Source organism: Gavia stellata, chromosome 3 (genome assembly GCF_030936135.1).
Source record: "Gavia stellata isolate bGavSte3 chromosome 3, bGavSte3.hap2, whole genome shotgun sequence".
Classification (NCBI taxonomy): Eukaryota; Metazoa; Chordata; class Aves; order Gaviiformes; family Gaviidae; genus Gavia; species Gavia stellata.
Genome location: NC_082596.1, coordinates 95,076,318 through 95,091,242, shown reverse-complemented (window position 1 = coordinate 95,091,242; position 14,925 = coordinate 95,076,318). Strand labels below are relative to the sequence as shown.

General features: G+C 41.0%; 1 protein-coding gene across 1 annotated transcript in view; it reads left to right on the top strand.

Moving 5' to 3' along the window:
- CDKAL1 (CDK5 regulatory subunit associated protein 1 like 1) overlaps positions 1-14,925 on the top strand; it is a 440,756-nt gene that overhangs the window by 129,380 nt on the left and 296,451 nt on the right. The window contains exon 6 of the mRNA XM_059815360.1: positions 11,727-11,823. Within this exon, the coding sequence (XP_059671343.1) occupies positions 11,727-11,823 (97 nt within the window). The remainder of the gene's footprint in view (positions 1-11,726; positions 11,824-14,925) is intronic.

The window sequence follows — 14,925 nt, the reverse complement described above, 5'->3', positions numbered from 1 at the left end:
AAGTGTAGTATTTCACAAACTAATTAGAATAATAGTATGCCCTAAACTGCACTTCTTTTATGCTTGAAGAGATCAATAGAACTAAGAGTGGGAAGACTGGGAAGGCAAAGTAGAATAAATGGTCAGTGAACAAAACATAAAGGAGAGAGATGCCACAAATACTACAATAGAATATTAGAGTTCCTAGAGGAATATGTGTAGAAAGAACAGAGGAATAGAGTGAGTGTCAAGCGGGTTATATAAAAGTTCACTGTAATGATTTTGATTTCCATTTCTTTAATCTGTCGTAAGTTTAATGTCTCTTTCCAAGTGAATTTATAGGAGATATCCTTTCACTGGTTTTGAGACAAGTATATTAAACAGTCCATGTATATATACAAAACTAAATTCAGAATAGGATTAAATTTTCAAGTTTGAAAGGGGAGAATGAAGTCTTTTTTTTTTTTTTTGAAGTAGTAGAAAGAATGCAAAAATGCTTGCACTTGAAGGAGGAAGGCAGTGCTAGAAGGCAAAGAGAAGGGACAAAATTGATGCTGTAAGTTTGGAACTATTTTGGCTGCTTCTGAAAACTCTCTCACTGCTGTGATTTCCTTAGATCCTTGCTGAAGAAAGGCTAGTGTGAAAGTGGAGATGTAGAAAGATAGTGAAATATTTAGAACCTTACTACAACCTGTGATGTACGTAGTAAAGGACATAAAGCTTCAAGGATATGCAGAAACTGGCAATCCTTTTTTTAAAGGTAATTCCAGCTTTTGCCACCTGCAGCACTTCCCTGGTGGCGTGGCTACCAGCAGCCGCTGCTTTTGCAAGGCTGAATCAGCAGAACTTCAATGTATCTGGTACTCCTTGCCTCCAAGAAGTTCAGAGTTGAACTTACTCGTGCTGTCAGCAGAAAGCCAAAGATCAGAAGTGAAAGGAGGGGGGAAGAAAAGGCACCCAGTGCTGGGGATGGCCGAAGTGGTGTGAGGTTTGCTGGTATACACTTTGAGCCTCGTGTATGTAGTTTAAAGTAGTAGTAATAGCAAAAGAATTAATAATTTCTCTTTTCTTCAATCCCACAAATAGATAAACAAAATATTAATTATGGAAAACATTGTCATCTTGGGTATTATTTTTGTGATACACTTCAACTTGCAGGTATTACCAGAAGACCAATCAGCGTGGTGAGCTCAACCGTAAATCTGCGTTGGTCACAAATGGAGATGTACTCTAGCTTACGAGTGTCTTAATAGATGCTTGGTGTTTAGTATTTGCCTTGAACAGAGTTCAGGGAACGAGATGGGTTTTTTGCAGATGTTACTGAAGTATGTTAAAGGTTTTGAATGGAGAATCAGTACTAAAGGGCCCACTACAGGAAGACACCTTTATCTAAGACAGTATTAGGCATTTGCCTAATTGTGGCCTTAAGTAACTTAACTTCAGTGGGTAGGTAAGAATCTAGAGACTTGTGAATATTTAATTTGAAGAATGGAGTATGTTTACTTTTAATAGTTGTCTACATGCATTGATCAAGATAGCCTAGAAAAATTTCAGTCAGCAGTGATATTTTTTTGTTTCATTGTTTCCTGGGAGGAGTATAGGGACACTGCCTGGTTATGTAGGGATGGGGTCAGGAGGTCCAAGGCGTGCCTGGAGCTGAACTTGGCAAGGGACGCAGAAAATGATAATAAGGGCTTCTACAGGTATGTCAGCCGGAAAAGGAAGGTCAAAGAAAGCGTACCTCCCTGATGAACATGTCTGGCAAACTGCTAACAATGGACGGAGAAGGCTGAGGTACTCAACAGCTTTTGCCTCAGTCTTCACTGACAACCTCTCTTCTCACACCTCATGAGTGGATGGACTGCAAGACAAGGACTGGGGGAGCAAAGTCTTTCCCACTGTAAGAGAAGATCAGGTTCGAGACCGCCTGAGGAACCTCAACATACATAAGTCTATGGGACCTGACAAGATGCATCCCAGAGTCCTGAGGGAATGGGCTGATGTAGTTGCCGAGCCACTCTCCATGCTGTTTGAAAAGTCATGGCAGTCAGGTGAAGTCCCTGGTGACTGGAAAAAGGGAAACATTGCACCCATTTTTAAAAAGGGTAGAAAGGAGGACCCTGGGAACTACTGACCTGTCAGCCTCACATCTGTGCCTGGGAAGATCATGGAACAGATCCTCCTAGAAGCTATGCTAACCACGCATGGAGGAAAGGGAGGTGATTTGACACAGCCAGCATGGCTTCACCAAGGGCAAGTCCTGCATGACCAATGTAGTGGCCTTTTATGATGGAGTGACTACATCAGTGGACAAGGGAAGAGCTACAGATGTCATCTGTCTGGACTTCTGTAAGTCCTTTGACACGGTCCCCCACAACATCCTTCTCTCTAAATTGGAGAGATATGGATTTGATGGATGGACTGAGGAGTTGGTTGGATGGTCACATCCAGAGGGTAGTGGTCAACGGCTCAATGTCTGGATGGAGATCAGTGACCAGTGGTGTCCCTCAGGGGTCCAATTTGGGACCAGTAATGTTTGAGATCTTCATCAATGCAATGGACAGTGGGATTGAGTGCACCCTCAGCAAGTTTGCAGATGACACCAAGCTGAGTGGTGTGGTTGACACACCTGAGTGATGGGGTGCCATCCAGAGGGACCTGGACAAGCTTGAGAAGTGGGTCCATGTGAACCTCATGAGGTTTAGCAAGGCCAAGTGCAAGGTCCTGCACCTGGATCGGGGCAACCCCGGTATCAATACAGGTTGGGGATGAAGGGATTGAGAACAGCCCTGCCGAGAAGGACTTGGGGGTACTGGTGGATGACAAACGGGACATGAGCCAGCAGTGTGCGCTCACAGCCCAGAAAGCCAACCGTATCCTGGGCTGCATCAAAAGCAGTGTGGCCAGCAGGTCGAAGGAGGTGATCCTCCCCTTCTACTCTGCTCTGGTGAGACCCCGTGTGCAGTCCTGTGTCCAGCTCTGGGGTCCTCAGCAGAGGGAAGACATGGGCATGTTGGAGCGGATCCAGAGGAGGCCACAAAAATGATCAGAGGGCTGGAACTCCTCTTCTATGAGGAAAGGCTGAGAGAGTTGGGGTTGTTCAGCTTGGAGAAGAGAAGGCTCTGGGGAGACCTTATTGCGGCCTTTCAGTACTTAAAGGGGGCTTATAGGAAAGATGGGGAGAGACTTTTTAATAGGGCCTGTTGCTATAGAACAAGGGGTAATGGTTTTAAACTAAAGGAGGGTACATTCAGACTAGATGTAAGGGAGAAATTTTTTACAGTGAGGGTGGTGAAACACTGGCACAGGTTGCCCAGAGAGGTGGTAGATGCCCCATCCCTGGAAACATTCCAGGTCAGGTTGGATGGGGCCCTGAGCGACCTGATCTAGTTGAAGATGTCCCTGCTCACTGCAGGGGGGTTGGACTAGATGACCTTTAAAGGCCCCTTCCAACCCAAACTATTGATGCTGTGATTGTCAGAAAACAGTGAAGGAGCTCAGGAACATAGCAGTGCATCGTACTGGTAATGTGCTTAAAACCAAAACTCATAAACCCCAAAGTTTGTAGAGTGGCAAAGGCCATTTTATCCGAAGAAGAATGGTAGGAGCCTAAACAGTTGCAAAATATTGCAGGAATAAATTATTTCTCAACGTTTTAACAAATATCTTCTACAAACCATAAATGTCACTTGTGTTAGCTGGTGAAGGTTTGATGGAGTCTAGTCCTGGCCGACTGTACTGTTCACTTGAGTAGAGGTGGAGGGAGGTTTGAACTGGCGAGTGGGTGTGTTGGCGCTTGGTCTGATACCCCCTTTGCAGATCGCCAGGTCCCAGGCTGTTTAACAGTCTTAAGAGGACAAACTCTGTTGCTAACAGAGGGATGTAGCAAAATCTATATGCCTTACTTTGTGTTTATATCACTGATACTACCCGTGGGGGAGCATCCCAAGCTTCTAACTTGATGCATAGGAAACTCTTTTCCTGGGCTCCTTCATACTAGGCGGAGAGAAAATCTTTTGCAGAATGAGCTGAAGCACCTTAGTTTTCCTTCCACTCAGAAATATTCTTTGGAAGGATGTTTCTCTTGACTACAGAGGTAATTGTTTTTCTTTCCCTGAATATCTTTAATTAACCTGCCATTCCTAGGCATAACTTCCCATGTAGTTAGTGTACTCTATCCATTACAAAGCCCACTGGTCGGGGAGAATCTCTTGTTAGGTTGTTTTCGTACACTGAAGGGAAAAAAAAAAAAAGTGATAGAAATAGGAACAAATTTTGGAGCTAGCACCTACATCAGAGAGCTTTCTAGATGAAATCTCTTGAACTTGGTCTCTTAAGGCACTAGACTGTGCACTCCAAATAAAGTAAGAAAGTTTGATTCAAGTGAGATTAGGATGAAAAACACAACGCCCAAAGCCTCTATCCCATTCCTGCTTAAAAAAATTCAAACCTATTCTTCCCCAGGTCAGCAAGCAGGTCTAGAATTGAGTTAGGGGAAAAGCTTGCCCAAGAGTGCTTATCGTTTGGATGGAAGGGTTTTAATTTCAATAGCAGTAGCCCAAAAGCTGTGGCATCTGATCAGGAGTTTATGTCCTGGTTAAGAATACAGAGTCAGGAGCAGGGCAAACTCCTCCTGGTTTGAAATTTTCTACTCAATTTCTAGTATTTTCTGTTGTATGGCGAGGTCCCTCAATTTTTTAAAGAAACAGAAGAAAACGCCAAAACTTCTTAGCAATAATGAGAAAAAATATGAAAAATATATGCTTTTTAGCAAACAGGTAAAAATTGTTCACCACCAGCCAAGATGAATTTTTCTGAGGAGCAGATTGTCATTAATTACACTTGCCTTTTTAAAACCATTTTGTTGTTGTAAGGCTGATTAGCTTTCACTTACAGGTTTTGCAGATTTGCTTCACAGTTATGGTATATCGATTGTGAAACTGATTTTTGTGAACATCTGGCGGGTCAGCAGCTGGTCTGTAACCATTCTTGCCTAGCCTGCCCAAAGGCCATCCTGGTAGATCTCTGTTCTCGGGGAAGGAGCTTCCCTCTGATGTTGGTCACTTCAGCCTTGCTTGGGGCTGCAAAAACTACCAGCCAGGACCAAGGTGAGATTTGGGATTTATTCCTTCACCCCATCCTCTTCCTGAATACATCCTAGTCTAGTTTGATAAAATCTTTGTAGTGTTACTTCAAAAGCCTTTGCAGGAAGAAAAGACCATCATCACCACTAAAGTACTGTATTTGAGTAATGACTGCCCAAGAATAACTGTTGCATCTTTAATTGCTGCCTGTAAAATTACATTTACAGAAAATTTGAGTGAAACTCAGGCACAGATCTGATTAAGTCTAGAGTTCAAAATGAGATTGCCTTTTGCAGACAAACCTGCAGTCGCTTCACTTGCATGCCAAGTAGCTGGATGAAAACAAGTTTCCATTCAAACCAAGATATTAGAGCTAATGCAATAAGCTGTGTTGGGAAAATTCCCCGTAGTTTGGAAGCAGCTGCTAACCCATCATTTTGGAGTGTGATGGATGCCAGTGTCTGCCATAAAAGCCTGGATGGATCTGTTGTACTTATGAAAAGCAGAAGTTTGAGTAGTGCATTCAGATGCATTTCTTTTGAGAGCGAGAAAGATGCGCGAAGTGTAACGCCTGTTCATGCAGCTACTGCGAATATCCAAGCGTAGACAAAATACACTTTTTCTTCCTCAGGTATGTCCTTTCAGAAACTTAGGGAATAATTTGATATGTAGCATGTGAGTCTTGGGGTTCTTCTCAGAGCTGACATTTCACCTCCTCTGAAAGGCTCTGTCGGAGGAACATATTTTTATGCTTTTATTTACTTATTTTTCCTTGGACCTCATCTTTACAACCTCAGTTTGGAGTCTGATGGAGCCAGCATTTATGTCTCTTTGAAGTATTTGCAGAAAAGACATGCTTGCTTTTGTCAGGAGGAGAATGTGCAACTTATTTTTCCCCTGGAGTATTTACATGTTACCTGATGGTTTTTGCCAAAGGACACAAGTTCAGAAGATGCCGCATGGAAATTAAGGGCTGCTTTGCTAGAGGTTGGTCCTCAAAGAGCAGTGTAGTAAACTCTGATAATTAGCATAAAGATCCTCAAATGAACTTTACATCTTCACATGCCTCGCAAGGAAAATAGGGTAATTCTTTGGGGGCTGTGGAAGTGCACAAGGAAGCTGACAGGCCTAAGTAGACTCGAGTGGTTCTGCTCTGATTAATATTGTTGACAAGCTCTCCTCAGGTTTTCCGCATGCCATTGACTACGGGGCTGTCCCCAACCTCGAAAGCACAGCACCTATGAGTTTCTTACATCCTTTTGCCTTTTTATTCACCCATCCTGCTCAGCATATTGCGACCTCAGAGGTTTCACGAGACTTGTCAAGCTCACCATAGATGAAACAAGGAGTTCCCACGTCCTTCTCTTTTTCCGTTTCCTTCCCAACAGCTTTCCCTTGACCTCTGATTTGGCCCTTCTGCAGCCCTTCTCCCATGAACTAACTTAATGGAATAAAATGGTAAACCCCCCCCGAAATTCGGCTCGAATAGGTTTCTCCCATAGCAGTGAGTTAAACGGGGCCCTGGCAGGGTCCGCTGAGCTGCCAAGCTTGAAGCAGAGGAGGAGTGATCCCAGATGGCCAGAAATGAGAACGAGGAGGGGTTGGAGTTGGAGAAAGGTAGGAGCAGCAATAGCAGACGGGGAGGATGGGAAGCAAGCCGTTGGGTTGTAATGAGACATTAGATTGGCTCAAAGCCTGTAAAGCCACAGTTTAAGTTGCCATTTGTAATTTTTCAAACAGAAAATAGCTGTGTGATTTTATGGATTTTTCAGGAACGTATTCCAGATGCTATACAGGCACCATCTTTTTATTCCAGGGATGTTGCGCTCTCTTTAAAACTTGTGGCTTCCTACTGATTAATTCAGCAGATGAGACAGTTGGAAGATCTTTCACACATTTGAATCTTTTAGCCAAATAGCTTTTCTTTTTCCCCAGAGACATCACAACATCATTTCTACAGCCTGGGACGTAGTATCCCCCCAATTTTACTTTTTATAACCTCTGGCAGCCTGATCTCATCATATATCCAGCTCATACGGTATTCAGCTAGAGCTGCCTTAGAAGAACTTTTTCATGTATACTACCATTTCTTCGAGCATTTCTAGACACAAACCTCCCGTTGATTTATGGCTTCGCACCTTTCTAAAATACCTGATAAGGGGTGTTGTGGATTTTGTGTAGTAGAAGGCTATGAGAATGGCATGAATAGATTACAGCGGTGTGTTGCACAAGTTGATTTAACTCTACACTTCTTAATGTGAAAGTCGCCAGGTTTATGCTGGTACAACAGCGGGGAGGGGAGTACCGGGTTTGGTAAAATAGCTCACTGATGTCAAAACTTACTTGGGAGTGTGGGCAGTTGTCATCTACCTAGTAGGATTCAGGTTGAAATTCTTCCATTTTAATTTCGGATAACAAAGATCCTTCCTGTTGTACTTCAGCATTAGAAATAGTTCCTCTTATTATTTTATGAATGTTTCCCAACTACTGTCAATGCAAAGCTTAAAAGGCTCACTGTAAAGCACTTTCCCCCCTAATTTATTGCTTTTGCTGAAATTTCTGTTCTTGCTTCCTTTACTTGTATTTGACTGCTACTTAGTCCTTCTGCTGTAGGCAGCCCCCTGCTCATTGTTTAAACACTTCATTATTTACTTCCACCAAAAATGGATTTCAGAGGGAAAAACTGGGGGTTTGTAGGTAGAGTACTTGATTTCACATACCTCATTCTAGAGCAACGCTTTATAAATTGCATGTTTCATGCTGACCAGCCTGTAGTTTGCCAGCTTAGCTCCCGGCAGATCAGAGTGCTTTGGATTTCAGATGCCTGCCGTGCCTTCCTGTGGAGCTGGGATACCTCAGTGAGTAGCAATGGTGGCTCCCCAAAAGCTAGGAGTCATTCACTGAAGGGTTCGCAGCTTATAAAAGTCCAGCGGGCAGCTCCGCTTAGGGAAAGAAGGTGAGCAGTGATGATCTGGCTTCTCTTGCCTCTCTAGCAAAGAGCAAGTCAGCAATTACTTTTGATGTCACAGATTGTCTTCCATTGAATTTAGCCCATCTTCTCTGCTTTCACTTTTTTCTTTCTTTTTATTTTATGTTTTCCTTAGATTTGAACCTCAGGGAAAGGTCCCTAACTTTTTTCCTGTGATGATTCCACCTGAGTAGCTGTGAGAGTTGTGAAGAAGTGGTACAGCTTCCTGCACCGGCTGCCACGGTACCCAGCAGTGCTGCTGGACACACAGTGCTGCTGTAGCAAACGCTTACGGGGGGGCTTTTTTGGAGAGTGGGGGACATCTCTTTATCTCTGTCCTGTTACTGACCACATTTTCTTGGAGCTCCAAAAAGAAGAGGAACCATGCAACAACACGTTACGTGAAATTGTGAGCAGAATATTCCAGTTTGGGCAGGTTCCTAACAACCTCAATAGAAGTGCACATAAGCAAGGCAGAAGTTTCTCCCCGTCCTGGTTACGTTCCCAAATTTGCTTTGTAAAAAGCAGAACACAGTGAACATATTTCATGAGGTCCGATAGAACAATTACAGTTGCAATGGCTCTATCTGTGCGGTGGAGTTGCAATGGAGTATAATCTGCGATCTCACTACGGATCGTGTGTGAGTCCTCTACTCTACGCAGTACTTTTTTCATGCTTTTTGCGCTTGCTTTTTGTTCCCCACCCATTACTTGGGAAGTAGCTCGAATAATTCTTTTCTTTAAAAAAACAATTGCTCTAATTAAATTTCTGTTCAGATGTATATCTTGCAAGTAGTTTTTAGAAGAGTGTATTTCTAGAAAATGTTTCCTGAGTCAATTAAATTGAAAGTTCGAGGTAAGGTTCATGTAATTGAAAAATATAAAGGGTGTCTAAAAGGGAAGATGTCTTTATTCATGCCACCTACTAGATTCCATGAGGTATTATTCTCATTACTATTCACGCTTTTGAAGGATAAAGGTTTTTCTAATACAGTTGCTGTGCGAACTGGATATCTGAAGAATAATTTTTGTAGGCTTTTGTTAATATGAGGAGGGCTCATTAAACAGCATTAAAAGGAGGTGACAGTATAGTGCTGGAATGCGTATGTTGAGAAGTGGTTTCTTGAAAATGAGGCCAAAATTTTCATAATTTCCTTACAATGGTTTTTCCTTTATGGTGGGTTTCATGGACTGTACAGTGTATTATGGATGTAATGAAAATTGACTATGATAGAAAATTAGGTTCTGACACTTCCACTTAGTCGCATTTTAAAGCAAAAAAATTCAGTGTACAAAATTCTTCATTCTGCAGAGACCTGTACAACTTTTAAAAAAGTTAAATGAAGGCAATGCTTATTATGAAGAATATTCAGTTTAACTTTTTTCCCCCTAGCTCCAGTTATAGTCCCAGAAGATAGGGCAAAATGTTACAGCTGTGAAATAACATTAAAACGCCATTTAATGTGTCAAGGGAAACGTTGTTTGTTTTTTTTTTCTCAGACAAAAAGACTTGAATAAAAGCTTTTTCTTCCGTAGGGCTCACAGGTTTTCAAGTCGATGGAGACGGCTGTGGCTAGCAGCAGATTATGCCAGATGTGGAGTTGCCTAGGGAGGTGTGCTTTGTTTGCTGGAGACAGGTCTTACTGTCTTGCCTCCAGGCATTAGGTTGAGTCTGTTAGACTATATAAGTAATGATTTTTATCCTTTAAGTTAGGGGAGTGTCACGTGGTGCTAGGTGACATTTTTAGGTAATGCATGTAATAGGATTTTTTTTTTTTTTTACTATGTTGAAGTAGGTGACCTCTACTGAAGTTTTGCAAAACTTAAGTATTTACCACTGAAAGAAAAGAAGGATTGCAGATTTCGGAGACGTGTTGCTAGGTTCCCTGCCTAAGAAATATACTAAATTAGCATTTCATCTAAGTTCTTTGTCCACAGAAATATTATGAAGGAAGAGATGAAAGGATTTGCATTTGTATTATACACCTTAGCATGCAAGTAGAGGACCAATAAGGCTCTGTATGATGAATGTCTGAAGATTTCCTGAAAGTCTCACTAAAACAAAATTGAGTATTTTATAGAGATTTGCTGTATTTATATTAGATAGTAGGTAATAGGCGTAATAGATCTTCCTGTTATTTCACACTTGTCTGTGTATAGGATATTTAATTTTTTCCTTCGAAATACCTCATTTTAGTGCAGCAGCCAACACAGGCTATTTGGCAAGATGGCCTGGGATCTCCTTTAATACTACAATTTGTGTCGTCTTGTGAGATTTCATTTCAGCTATAATTTGTAAATAAATTTGTCCATATTATGAGTATGAAGGCAAAATCGTGAGTAGTGGAACTGTGTGTGGTACCAGTCTGTTTTTGGTGTTTTTTTTCCTTCATTAAATTTGCATTTGCTGGAGATCTCCAGATACTCAGTGTAGCATCCTTGTTGCACTTGTTGAACATCACTTTCTCTAGCGCATTCAGCTCGGAGACAGCTCAAGCAAGCTGGAGAATATGAAATGGTCGAAGCAGTTTTGTATTTTGGATAAGATAAATTTTCTGAAGAATGTTAAAACATGTCGTAGCCTGTTCCAACGTAACTGTAAACACTTCATGAATCCATATATTGCTGGAGAAAATATGGATTTACAAGGTTGCAGTTTGACAGAAGTCTGCCAGGAGGTTGTGATACAGCATGCAACTGTGAAAGATAGTTCTCAGAGCAACCCATAATATGTCAGACCTAGCAAATCTGCTAAAATTATTCAGTGCTTCTCTTCTTTACTGTTTTGCATGTTATAATGCAGTAGTCATGTTGGGTTAATGTGTTAATGGATGATCTTCAAAGTTTGATGAACATAAACAGGTTTTGCATCTTGCTGTTTTGTATGCAGCCGATAGTTTTGTTCAGGGCTTCCTGTAGTTTCAAGATTCAGCGATGGCGTGATATTCAGTGTTGAATTCAAAGTGAGTCAAAAATATTACTAATGAAATGAACAGCATTAACCACTTAATCTTAGTGTTTTGGTTTCCTACTTGGTGCTAAGGTAGCATCAAAGCTAAGGAATTACGTAAGTTAGTATTCAGACAAACATTTCACTGCCAAAGGCAAGCAGTTAAAGCTTGAAAATGCTCAATATATTTTTAAGTAAACATTTACTCAAACATTTTTAAGTAAATGCACCTTTAAAAGTAAATAAACATTTTTAAGTAGACTGATGTAATTGGTCATTTCTGACTGGTACTACCTAAATGCTTAACGTTCTGAGCTAGCGGTTCCTATCTGCATAGGCTGTCCCTTCCATTCTGCGTCACTTTTCTGGAATTGCGCTTATTATCTCCGTCCCATCTTTCTTGACCAGATTCTCTGCTATCGTTGTGGCAAACAAAGGCGAACTGAACTTGATTAGGGCTTTCAACGTTGTACTTTTGTCCAAGATACGCAGTGGTACCAGTCTCTGTAGATACTCCCCAAACCGAGCCACGTGTGCTGTAGCCTGATAGCTTCCCATGGGGTTCTTTGGTGTGGTGGTTGGTTTTGGTTTCTGAGGTTCAAACATGTACAAGTTGCTTCTGATTTGGGAATGTTTTCATTGTGGTTGCTGTCCTGTGTCACGTGCACAATATGGCTACTTTGAAGTTGAAAGTGATCAATTTTGAAAATACTAACAGGCTGTCCGTCCCTCCGTCCTTCTTTAGGAAAGCCCAAGAATGGAAGAAGAAAGTGGTTCTAGCAGGCTGCGTGCCGCAAGCCCAACCTCGTCAGGACTACCTGAAAGGCCTCAGTATTATTGGGGTATGTATCTTTATCAGTTAGAAACCAAAGGTTTTCATAAATGTTTGCAACAGGTTGATGTCAGTACATAGACCTTGTTGCCTTTTTCTTGGAAAAAGCAGCGGAGAAGCTCGGTACCCCCCGTTAGTCTTCTTGCATGATGCAGCGCTTAAACCTTCTTTCACCCGGGGTGATTGGGTTTGGTTGTGGCATGAGGGGAGAAGGAAAGGGATACTGTTGGTGGAACTGAGTTCCAGTGCTCTTTGTAGCCTGAAAATATCCTTCACCCAGGATGATGAAGATATCCATTACCATATTCTTTAAAATATCACAGTTTATTTGCTTTAAGACAAAGCAATACACCCTGCGTTAAAATCAGTGGAAGGAGTGTGAAGAACTAGGCTGAGGGTTTGGGGATTGGTTTTTTACTTCACACTATTAATCAGAATGACAAAGAGCAATGATTATTTTGTTTAAATCTGAGGCATTCTGAAGAGTTTAATCCATCGGTGACTGAGTTGTTAAACAGTGACCAAGCTTTACCTTGAAGAGGTAACCAGAGAGCTTTTGGCTTCATTCAGTTAGTAAAGTGCCTTCAGTATCCTTTGGGATGAAGTACTACTTGTATAATTGAATCAGCTCTGTAAAATAGTCATGAAAATCTGGGAGTCAAAGCACAAGCTAAGAAAGATTCTTCATTGTTCAAGCCTTTAAATTAAAACTGAATGAATTTGTAAAAGGCATGTTTGAATTGAAGCACCGTCATTGGATTCAGTGCGTGAGAATTACAGTGAAGCTGTCCTGTATTACACTAAGTCAGAGCAGATGGCTGTGCAGCATCGTTTCCACATTAAAAATGTAGAGAGGTCAACGTGTTTCCACTTCAGGGTCATGAATTCAGGTTGAAACTAAGATTTTATAGGAATAACAACAACAAAAATATTCCAAAGTTTTCACTTTTGTTAGAAGATCATACAAGATGCAGTTGTTCAAAGTAATTTAGAAGTAAAATAATAGTTTCTTTGGAATTAGGAAGAAGATGGCTTCATTAACTAATTTATTGGAATTCTTTATAAAGATAGACTTTGTGCTATTTGAATTTTAATTAACTACTGCTGTCACTCAGAATGTTTTATCTCCCAATTTTTTTCCCAGCTGCCATTCTCAGCTATGTTAATGCCTATGAATTAAGTCAGTGCCCAGAAATGATACTCAGGGGCTGTAAAATGCCACGCTATTCTGTACAGATGATATTGCATTGATAGTTACAGTTTAAAGGAAGAAACAAACTCTGCAGTCTTATGTTACACAAATATATGCAAGAGAACTGTGGTGCTCTGTCATCTCTAAGACTCCAACTAATTGAGTGCAACTTACTCTGTGCAGCAGGATAGGAAAAAACAAAAAATAAACGGTGAATGGGTTTTCTCTTGGCTCTGAGGCAACATAGTTATGTGATCTGTAATTGGTTGTTATAGTGTATGTAACCATATCTACACATAGGAAGGCAGAGGAAAAGAAATGAGTGAGTCACTCTCCTTTGACCAAGACTGTAATTTGATGTTTCAGTTTTGGTGAATTTAGCTTAGGAAACTTGGGGGACCTGAAGTTTGAGGGTGTTTTTAATCATTATTTTTTTTCTTTCCTTTTTTTTTGGTAGAAAAAACATTCCTTTTTAGATAACATGTAACTTCTGAAACTTAGCCTTTTCATCTTCATTTTGGTACCTAGAACCTAGTGTTTAGTGAAAAATATTTGTAGTTTTGTATTTATTACAGAAAGATTTCTGTAAGGAGGCTGTTAATGCAGTGTTCCCAAGTACTTCTGAATTGGACCTGAGAGTACTGAAATGTGATCTTTGCAATAAGGACACTGTCTTCTAACTGTCATAGCAGTGGTAAAATTTACTGTGCTTTAAGTAATAGATGCTTCAGCTTGGAAGGGTCTTAAACTTTAGGCGTAACTATTAACAGATTCAAAGCTAAGAGCAGATATTGTCCATGTTTTCAGTTTATATATTTAAGATTTTCTTCTCATTTTACAAAGAGCGTGTGTGAGGGGAGGACTGTATTTAAAGTGTAAGAGTTGTTACTTTACTATTGCAAAATATTTTTGAAAGGCAGTTTTGACAGAATTGAGAATTAGGAAGTGTTCTATTGGCAGTAGGATATTGATTCTGTTTTAAAATTTTAAGAGTTGAGTACAGTTTTGAAAGCCTGCCTTTACCACCAGGTTGGTCTCATCTTCAACTTGGCTGAGAGATATAGTTGATTTATTGTTGTTTATGTAAGCCCTGCTATTTTTTTAAATTTTTTTTTAAAGAATGTGGTTATTTACCAGCAATTATAACTCCCTTGGGGCGGCTTTCTGAAGGCAGAGTGTGTCAGAGGGCTCTTCTGCTCGTCTTGTTATAATGGAGGAGGAAGTTGTGATGTAACTACCAGAGAAATTCGAGTAACTCGGGGCTGGTTTTGATCTGCACTTGAGAAATACACGGCTGAACTTCCACTGTTTGCTTATTACTTGATTTGGGCAGAAGGGAAGGAAGGGCAACTTCATATCCCTGTTACCATTTGTGATATTACTGTGCTTTTGTGTTTCTTGAAAGTCATTGCTACTTCTTAAAAATAACGTGGGTTGGGGCGTCGCCATAGGCTGTATGTCAGGCAAACTGTAACATAACATGGCAAAGATCTGTTCTGAGGAGGGGGGAAGCTGTAGGTAGTAATAAACCTGGCAAGTGTGAAGTGTACACGAAACGCCTAATGGTGCATTAGATGGGTTCACAGCCATTTACACCCAGGTGGTTTCCAAAACTTACTCCTCTATGTTTGGAGTAGGGTACCCACTTCAAACTCAAGTGCACATAGGGTATTGCAAAGAGAAATACCAGCTCTCGTAGTTAAGAGTTGTCCCTCACTTTGCATTGTCAGTTGCTAAAAAGAAGGGTATGTGACTTTGTCTATGCTGATTATTTTAAGGGATTATAGGGGAAGGGAAGGGAGGGACAAGGAGGAGTGAAAGATTTAGCAGACGGGTTGTGTTCTGGGACGCGTGAATGGATGTAGGTAGTTATAGTGTTTCCTCACCTCCTGAGCTGCATACAAGGGCACACAAAACCCT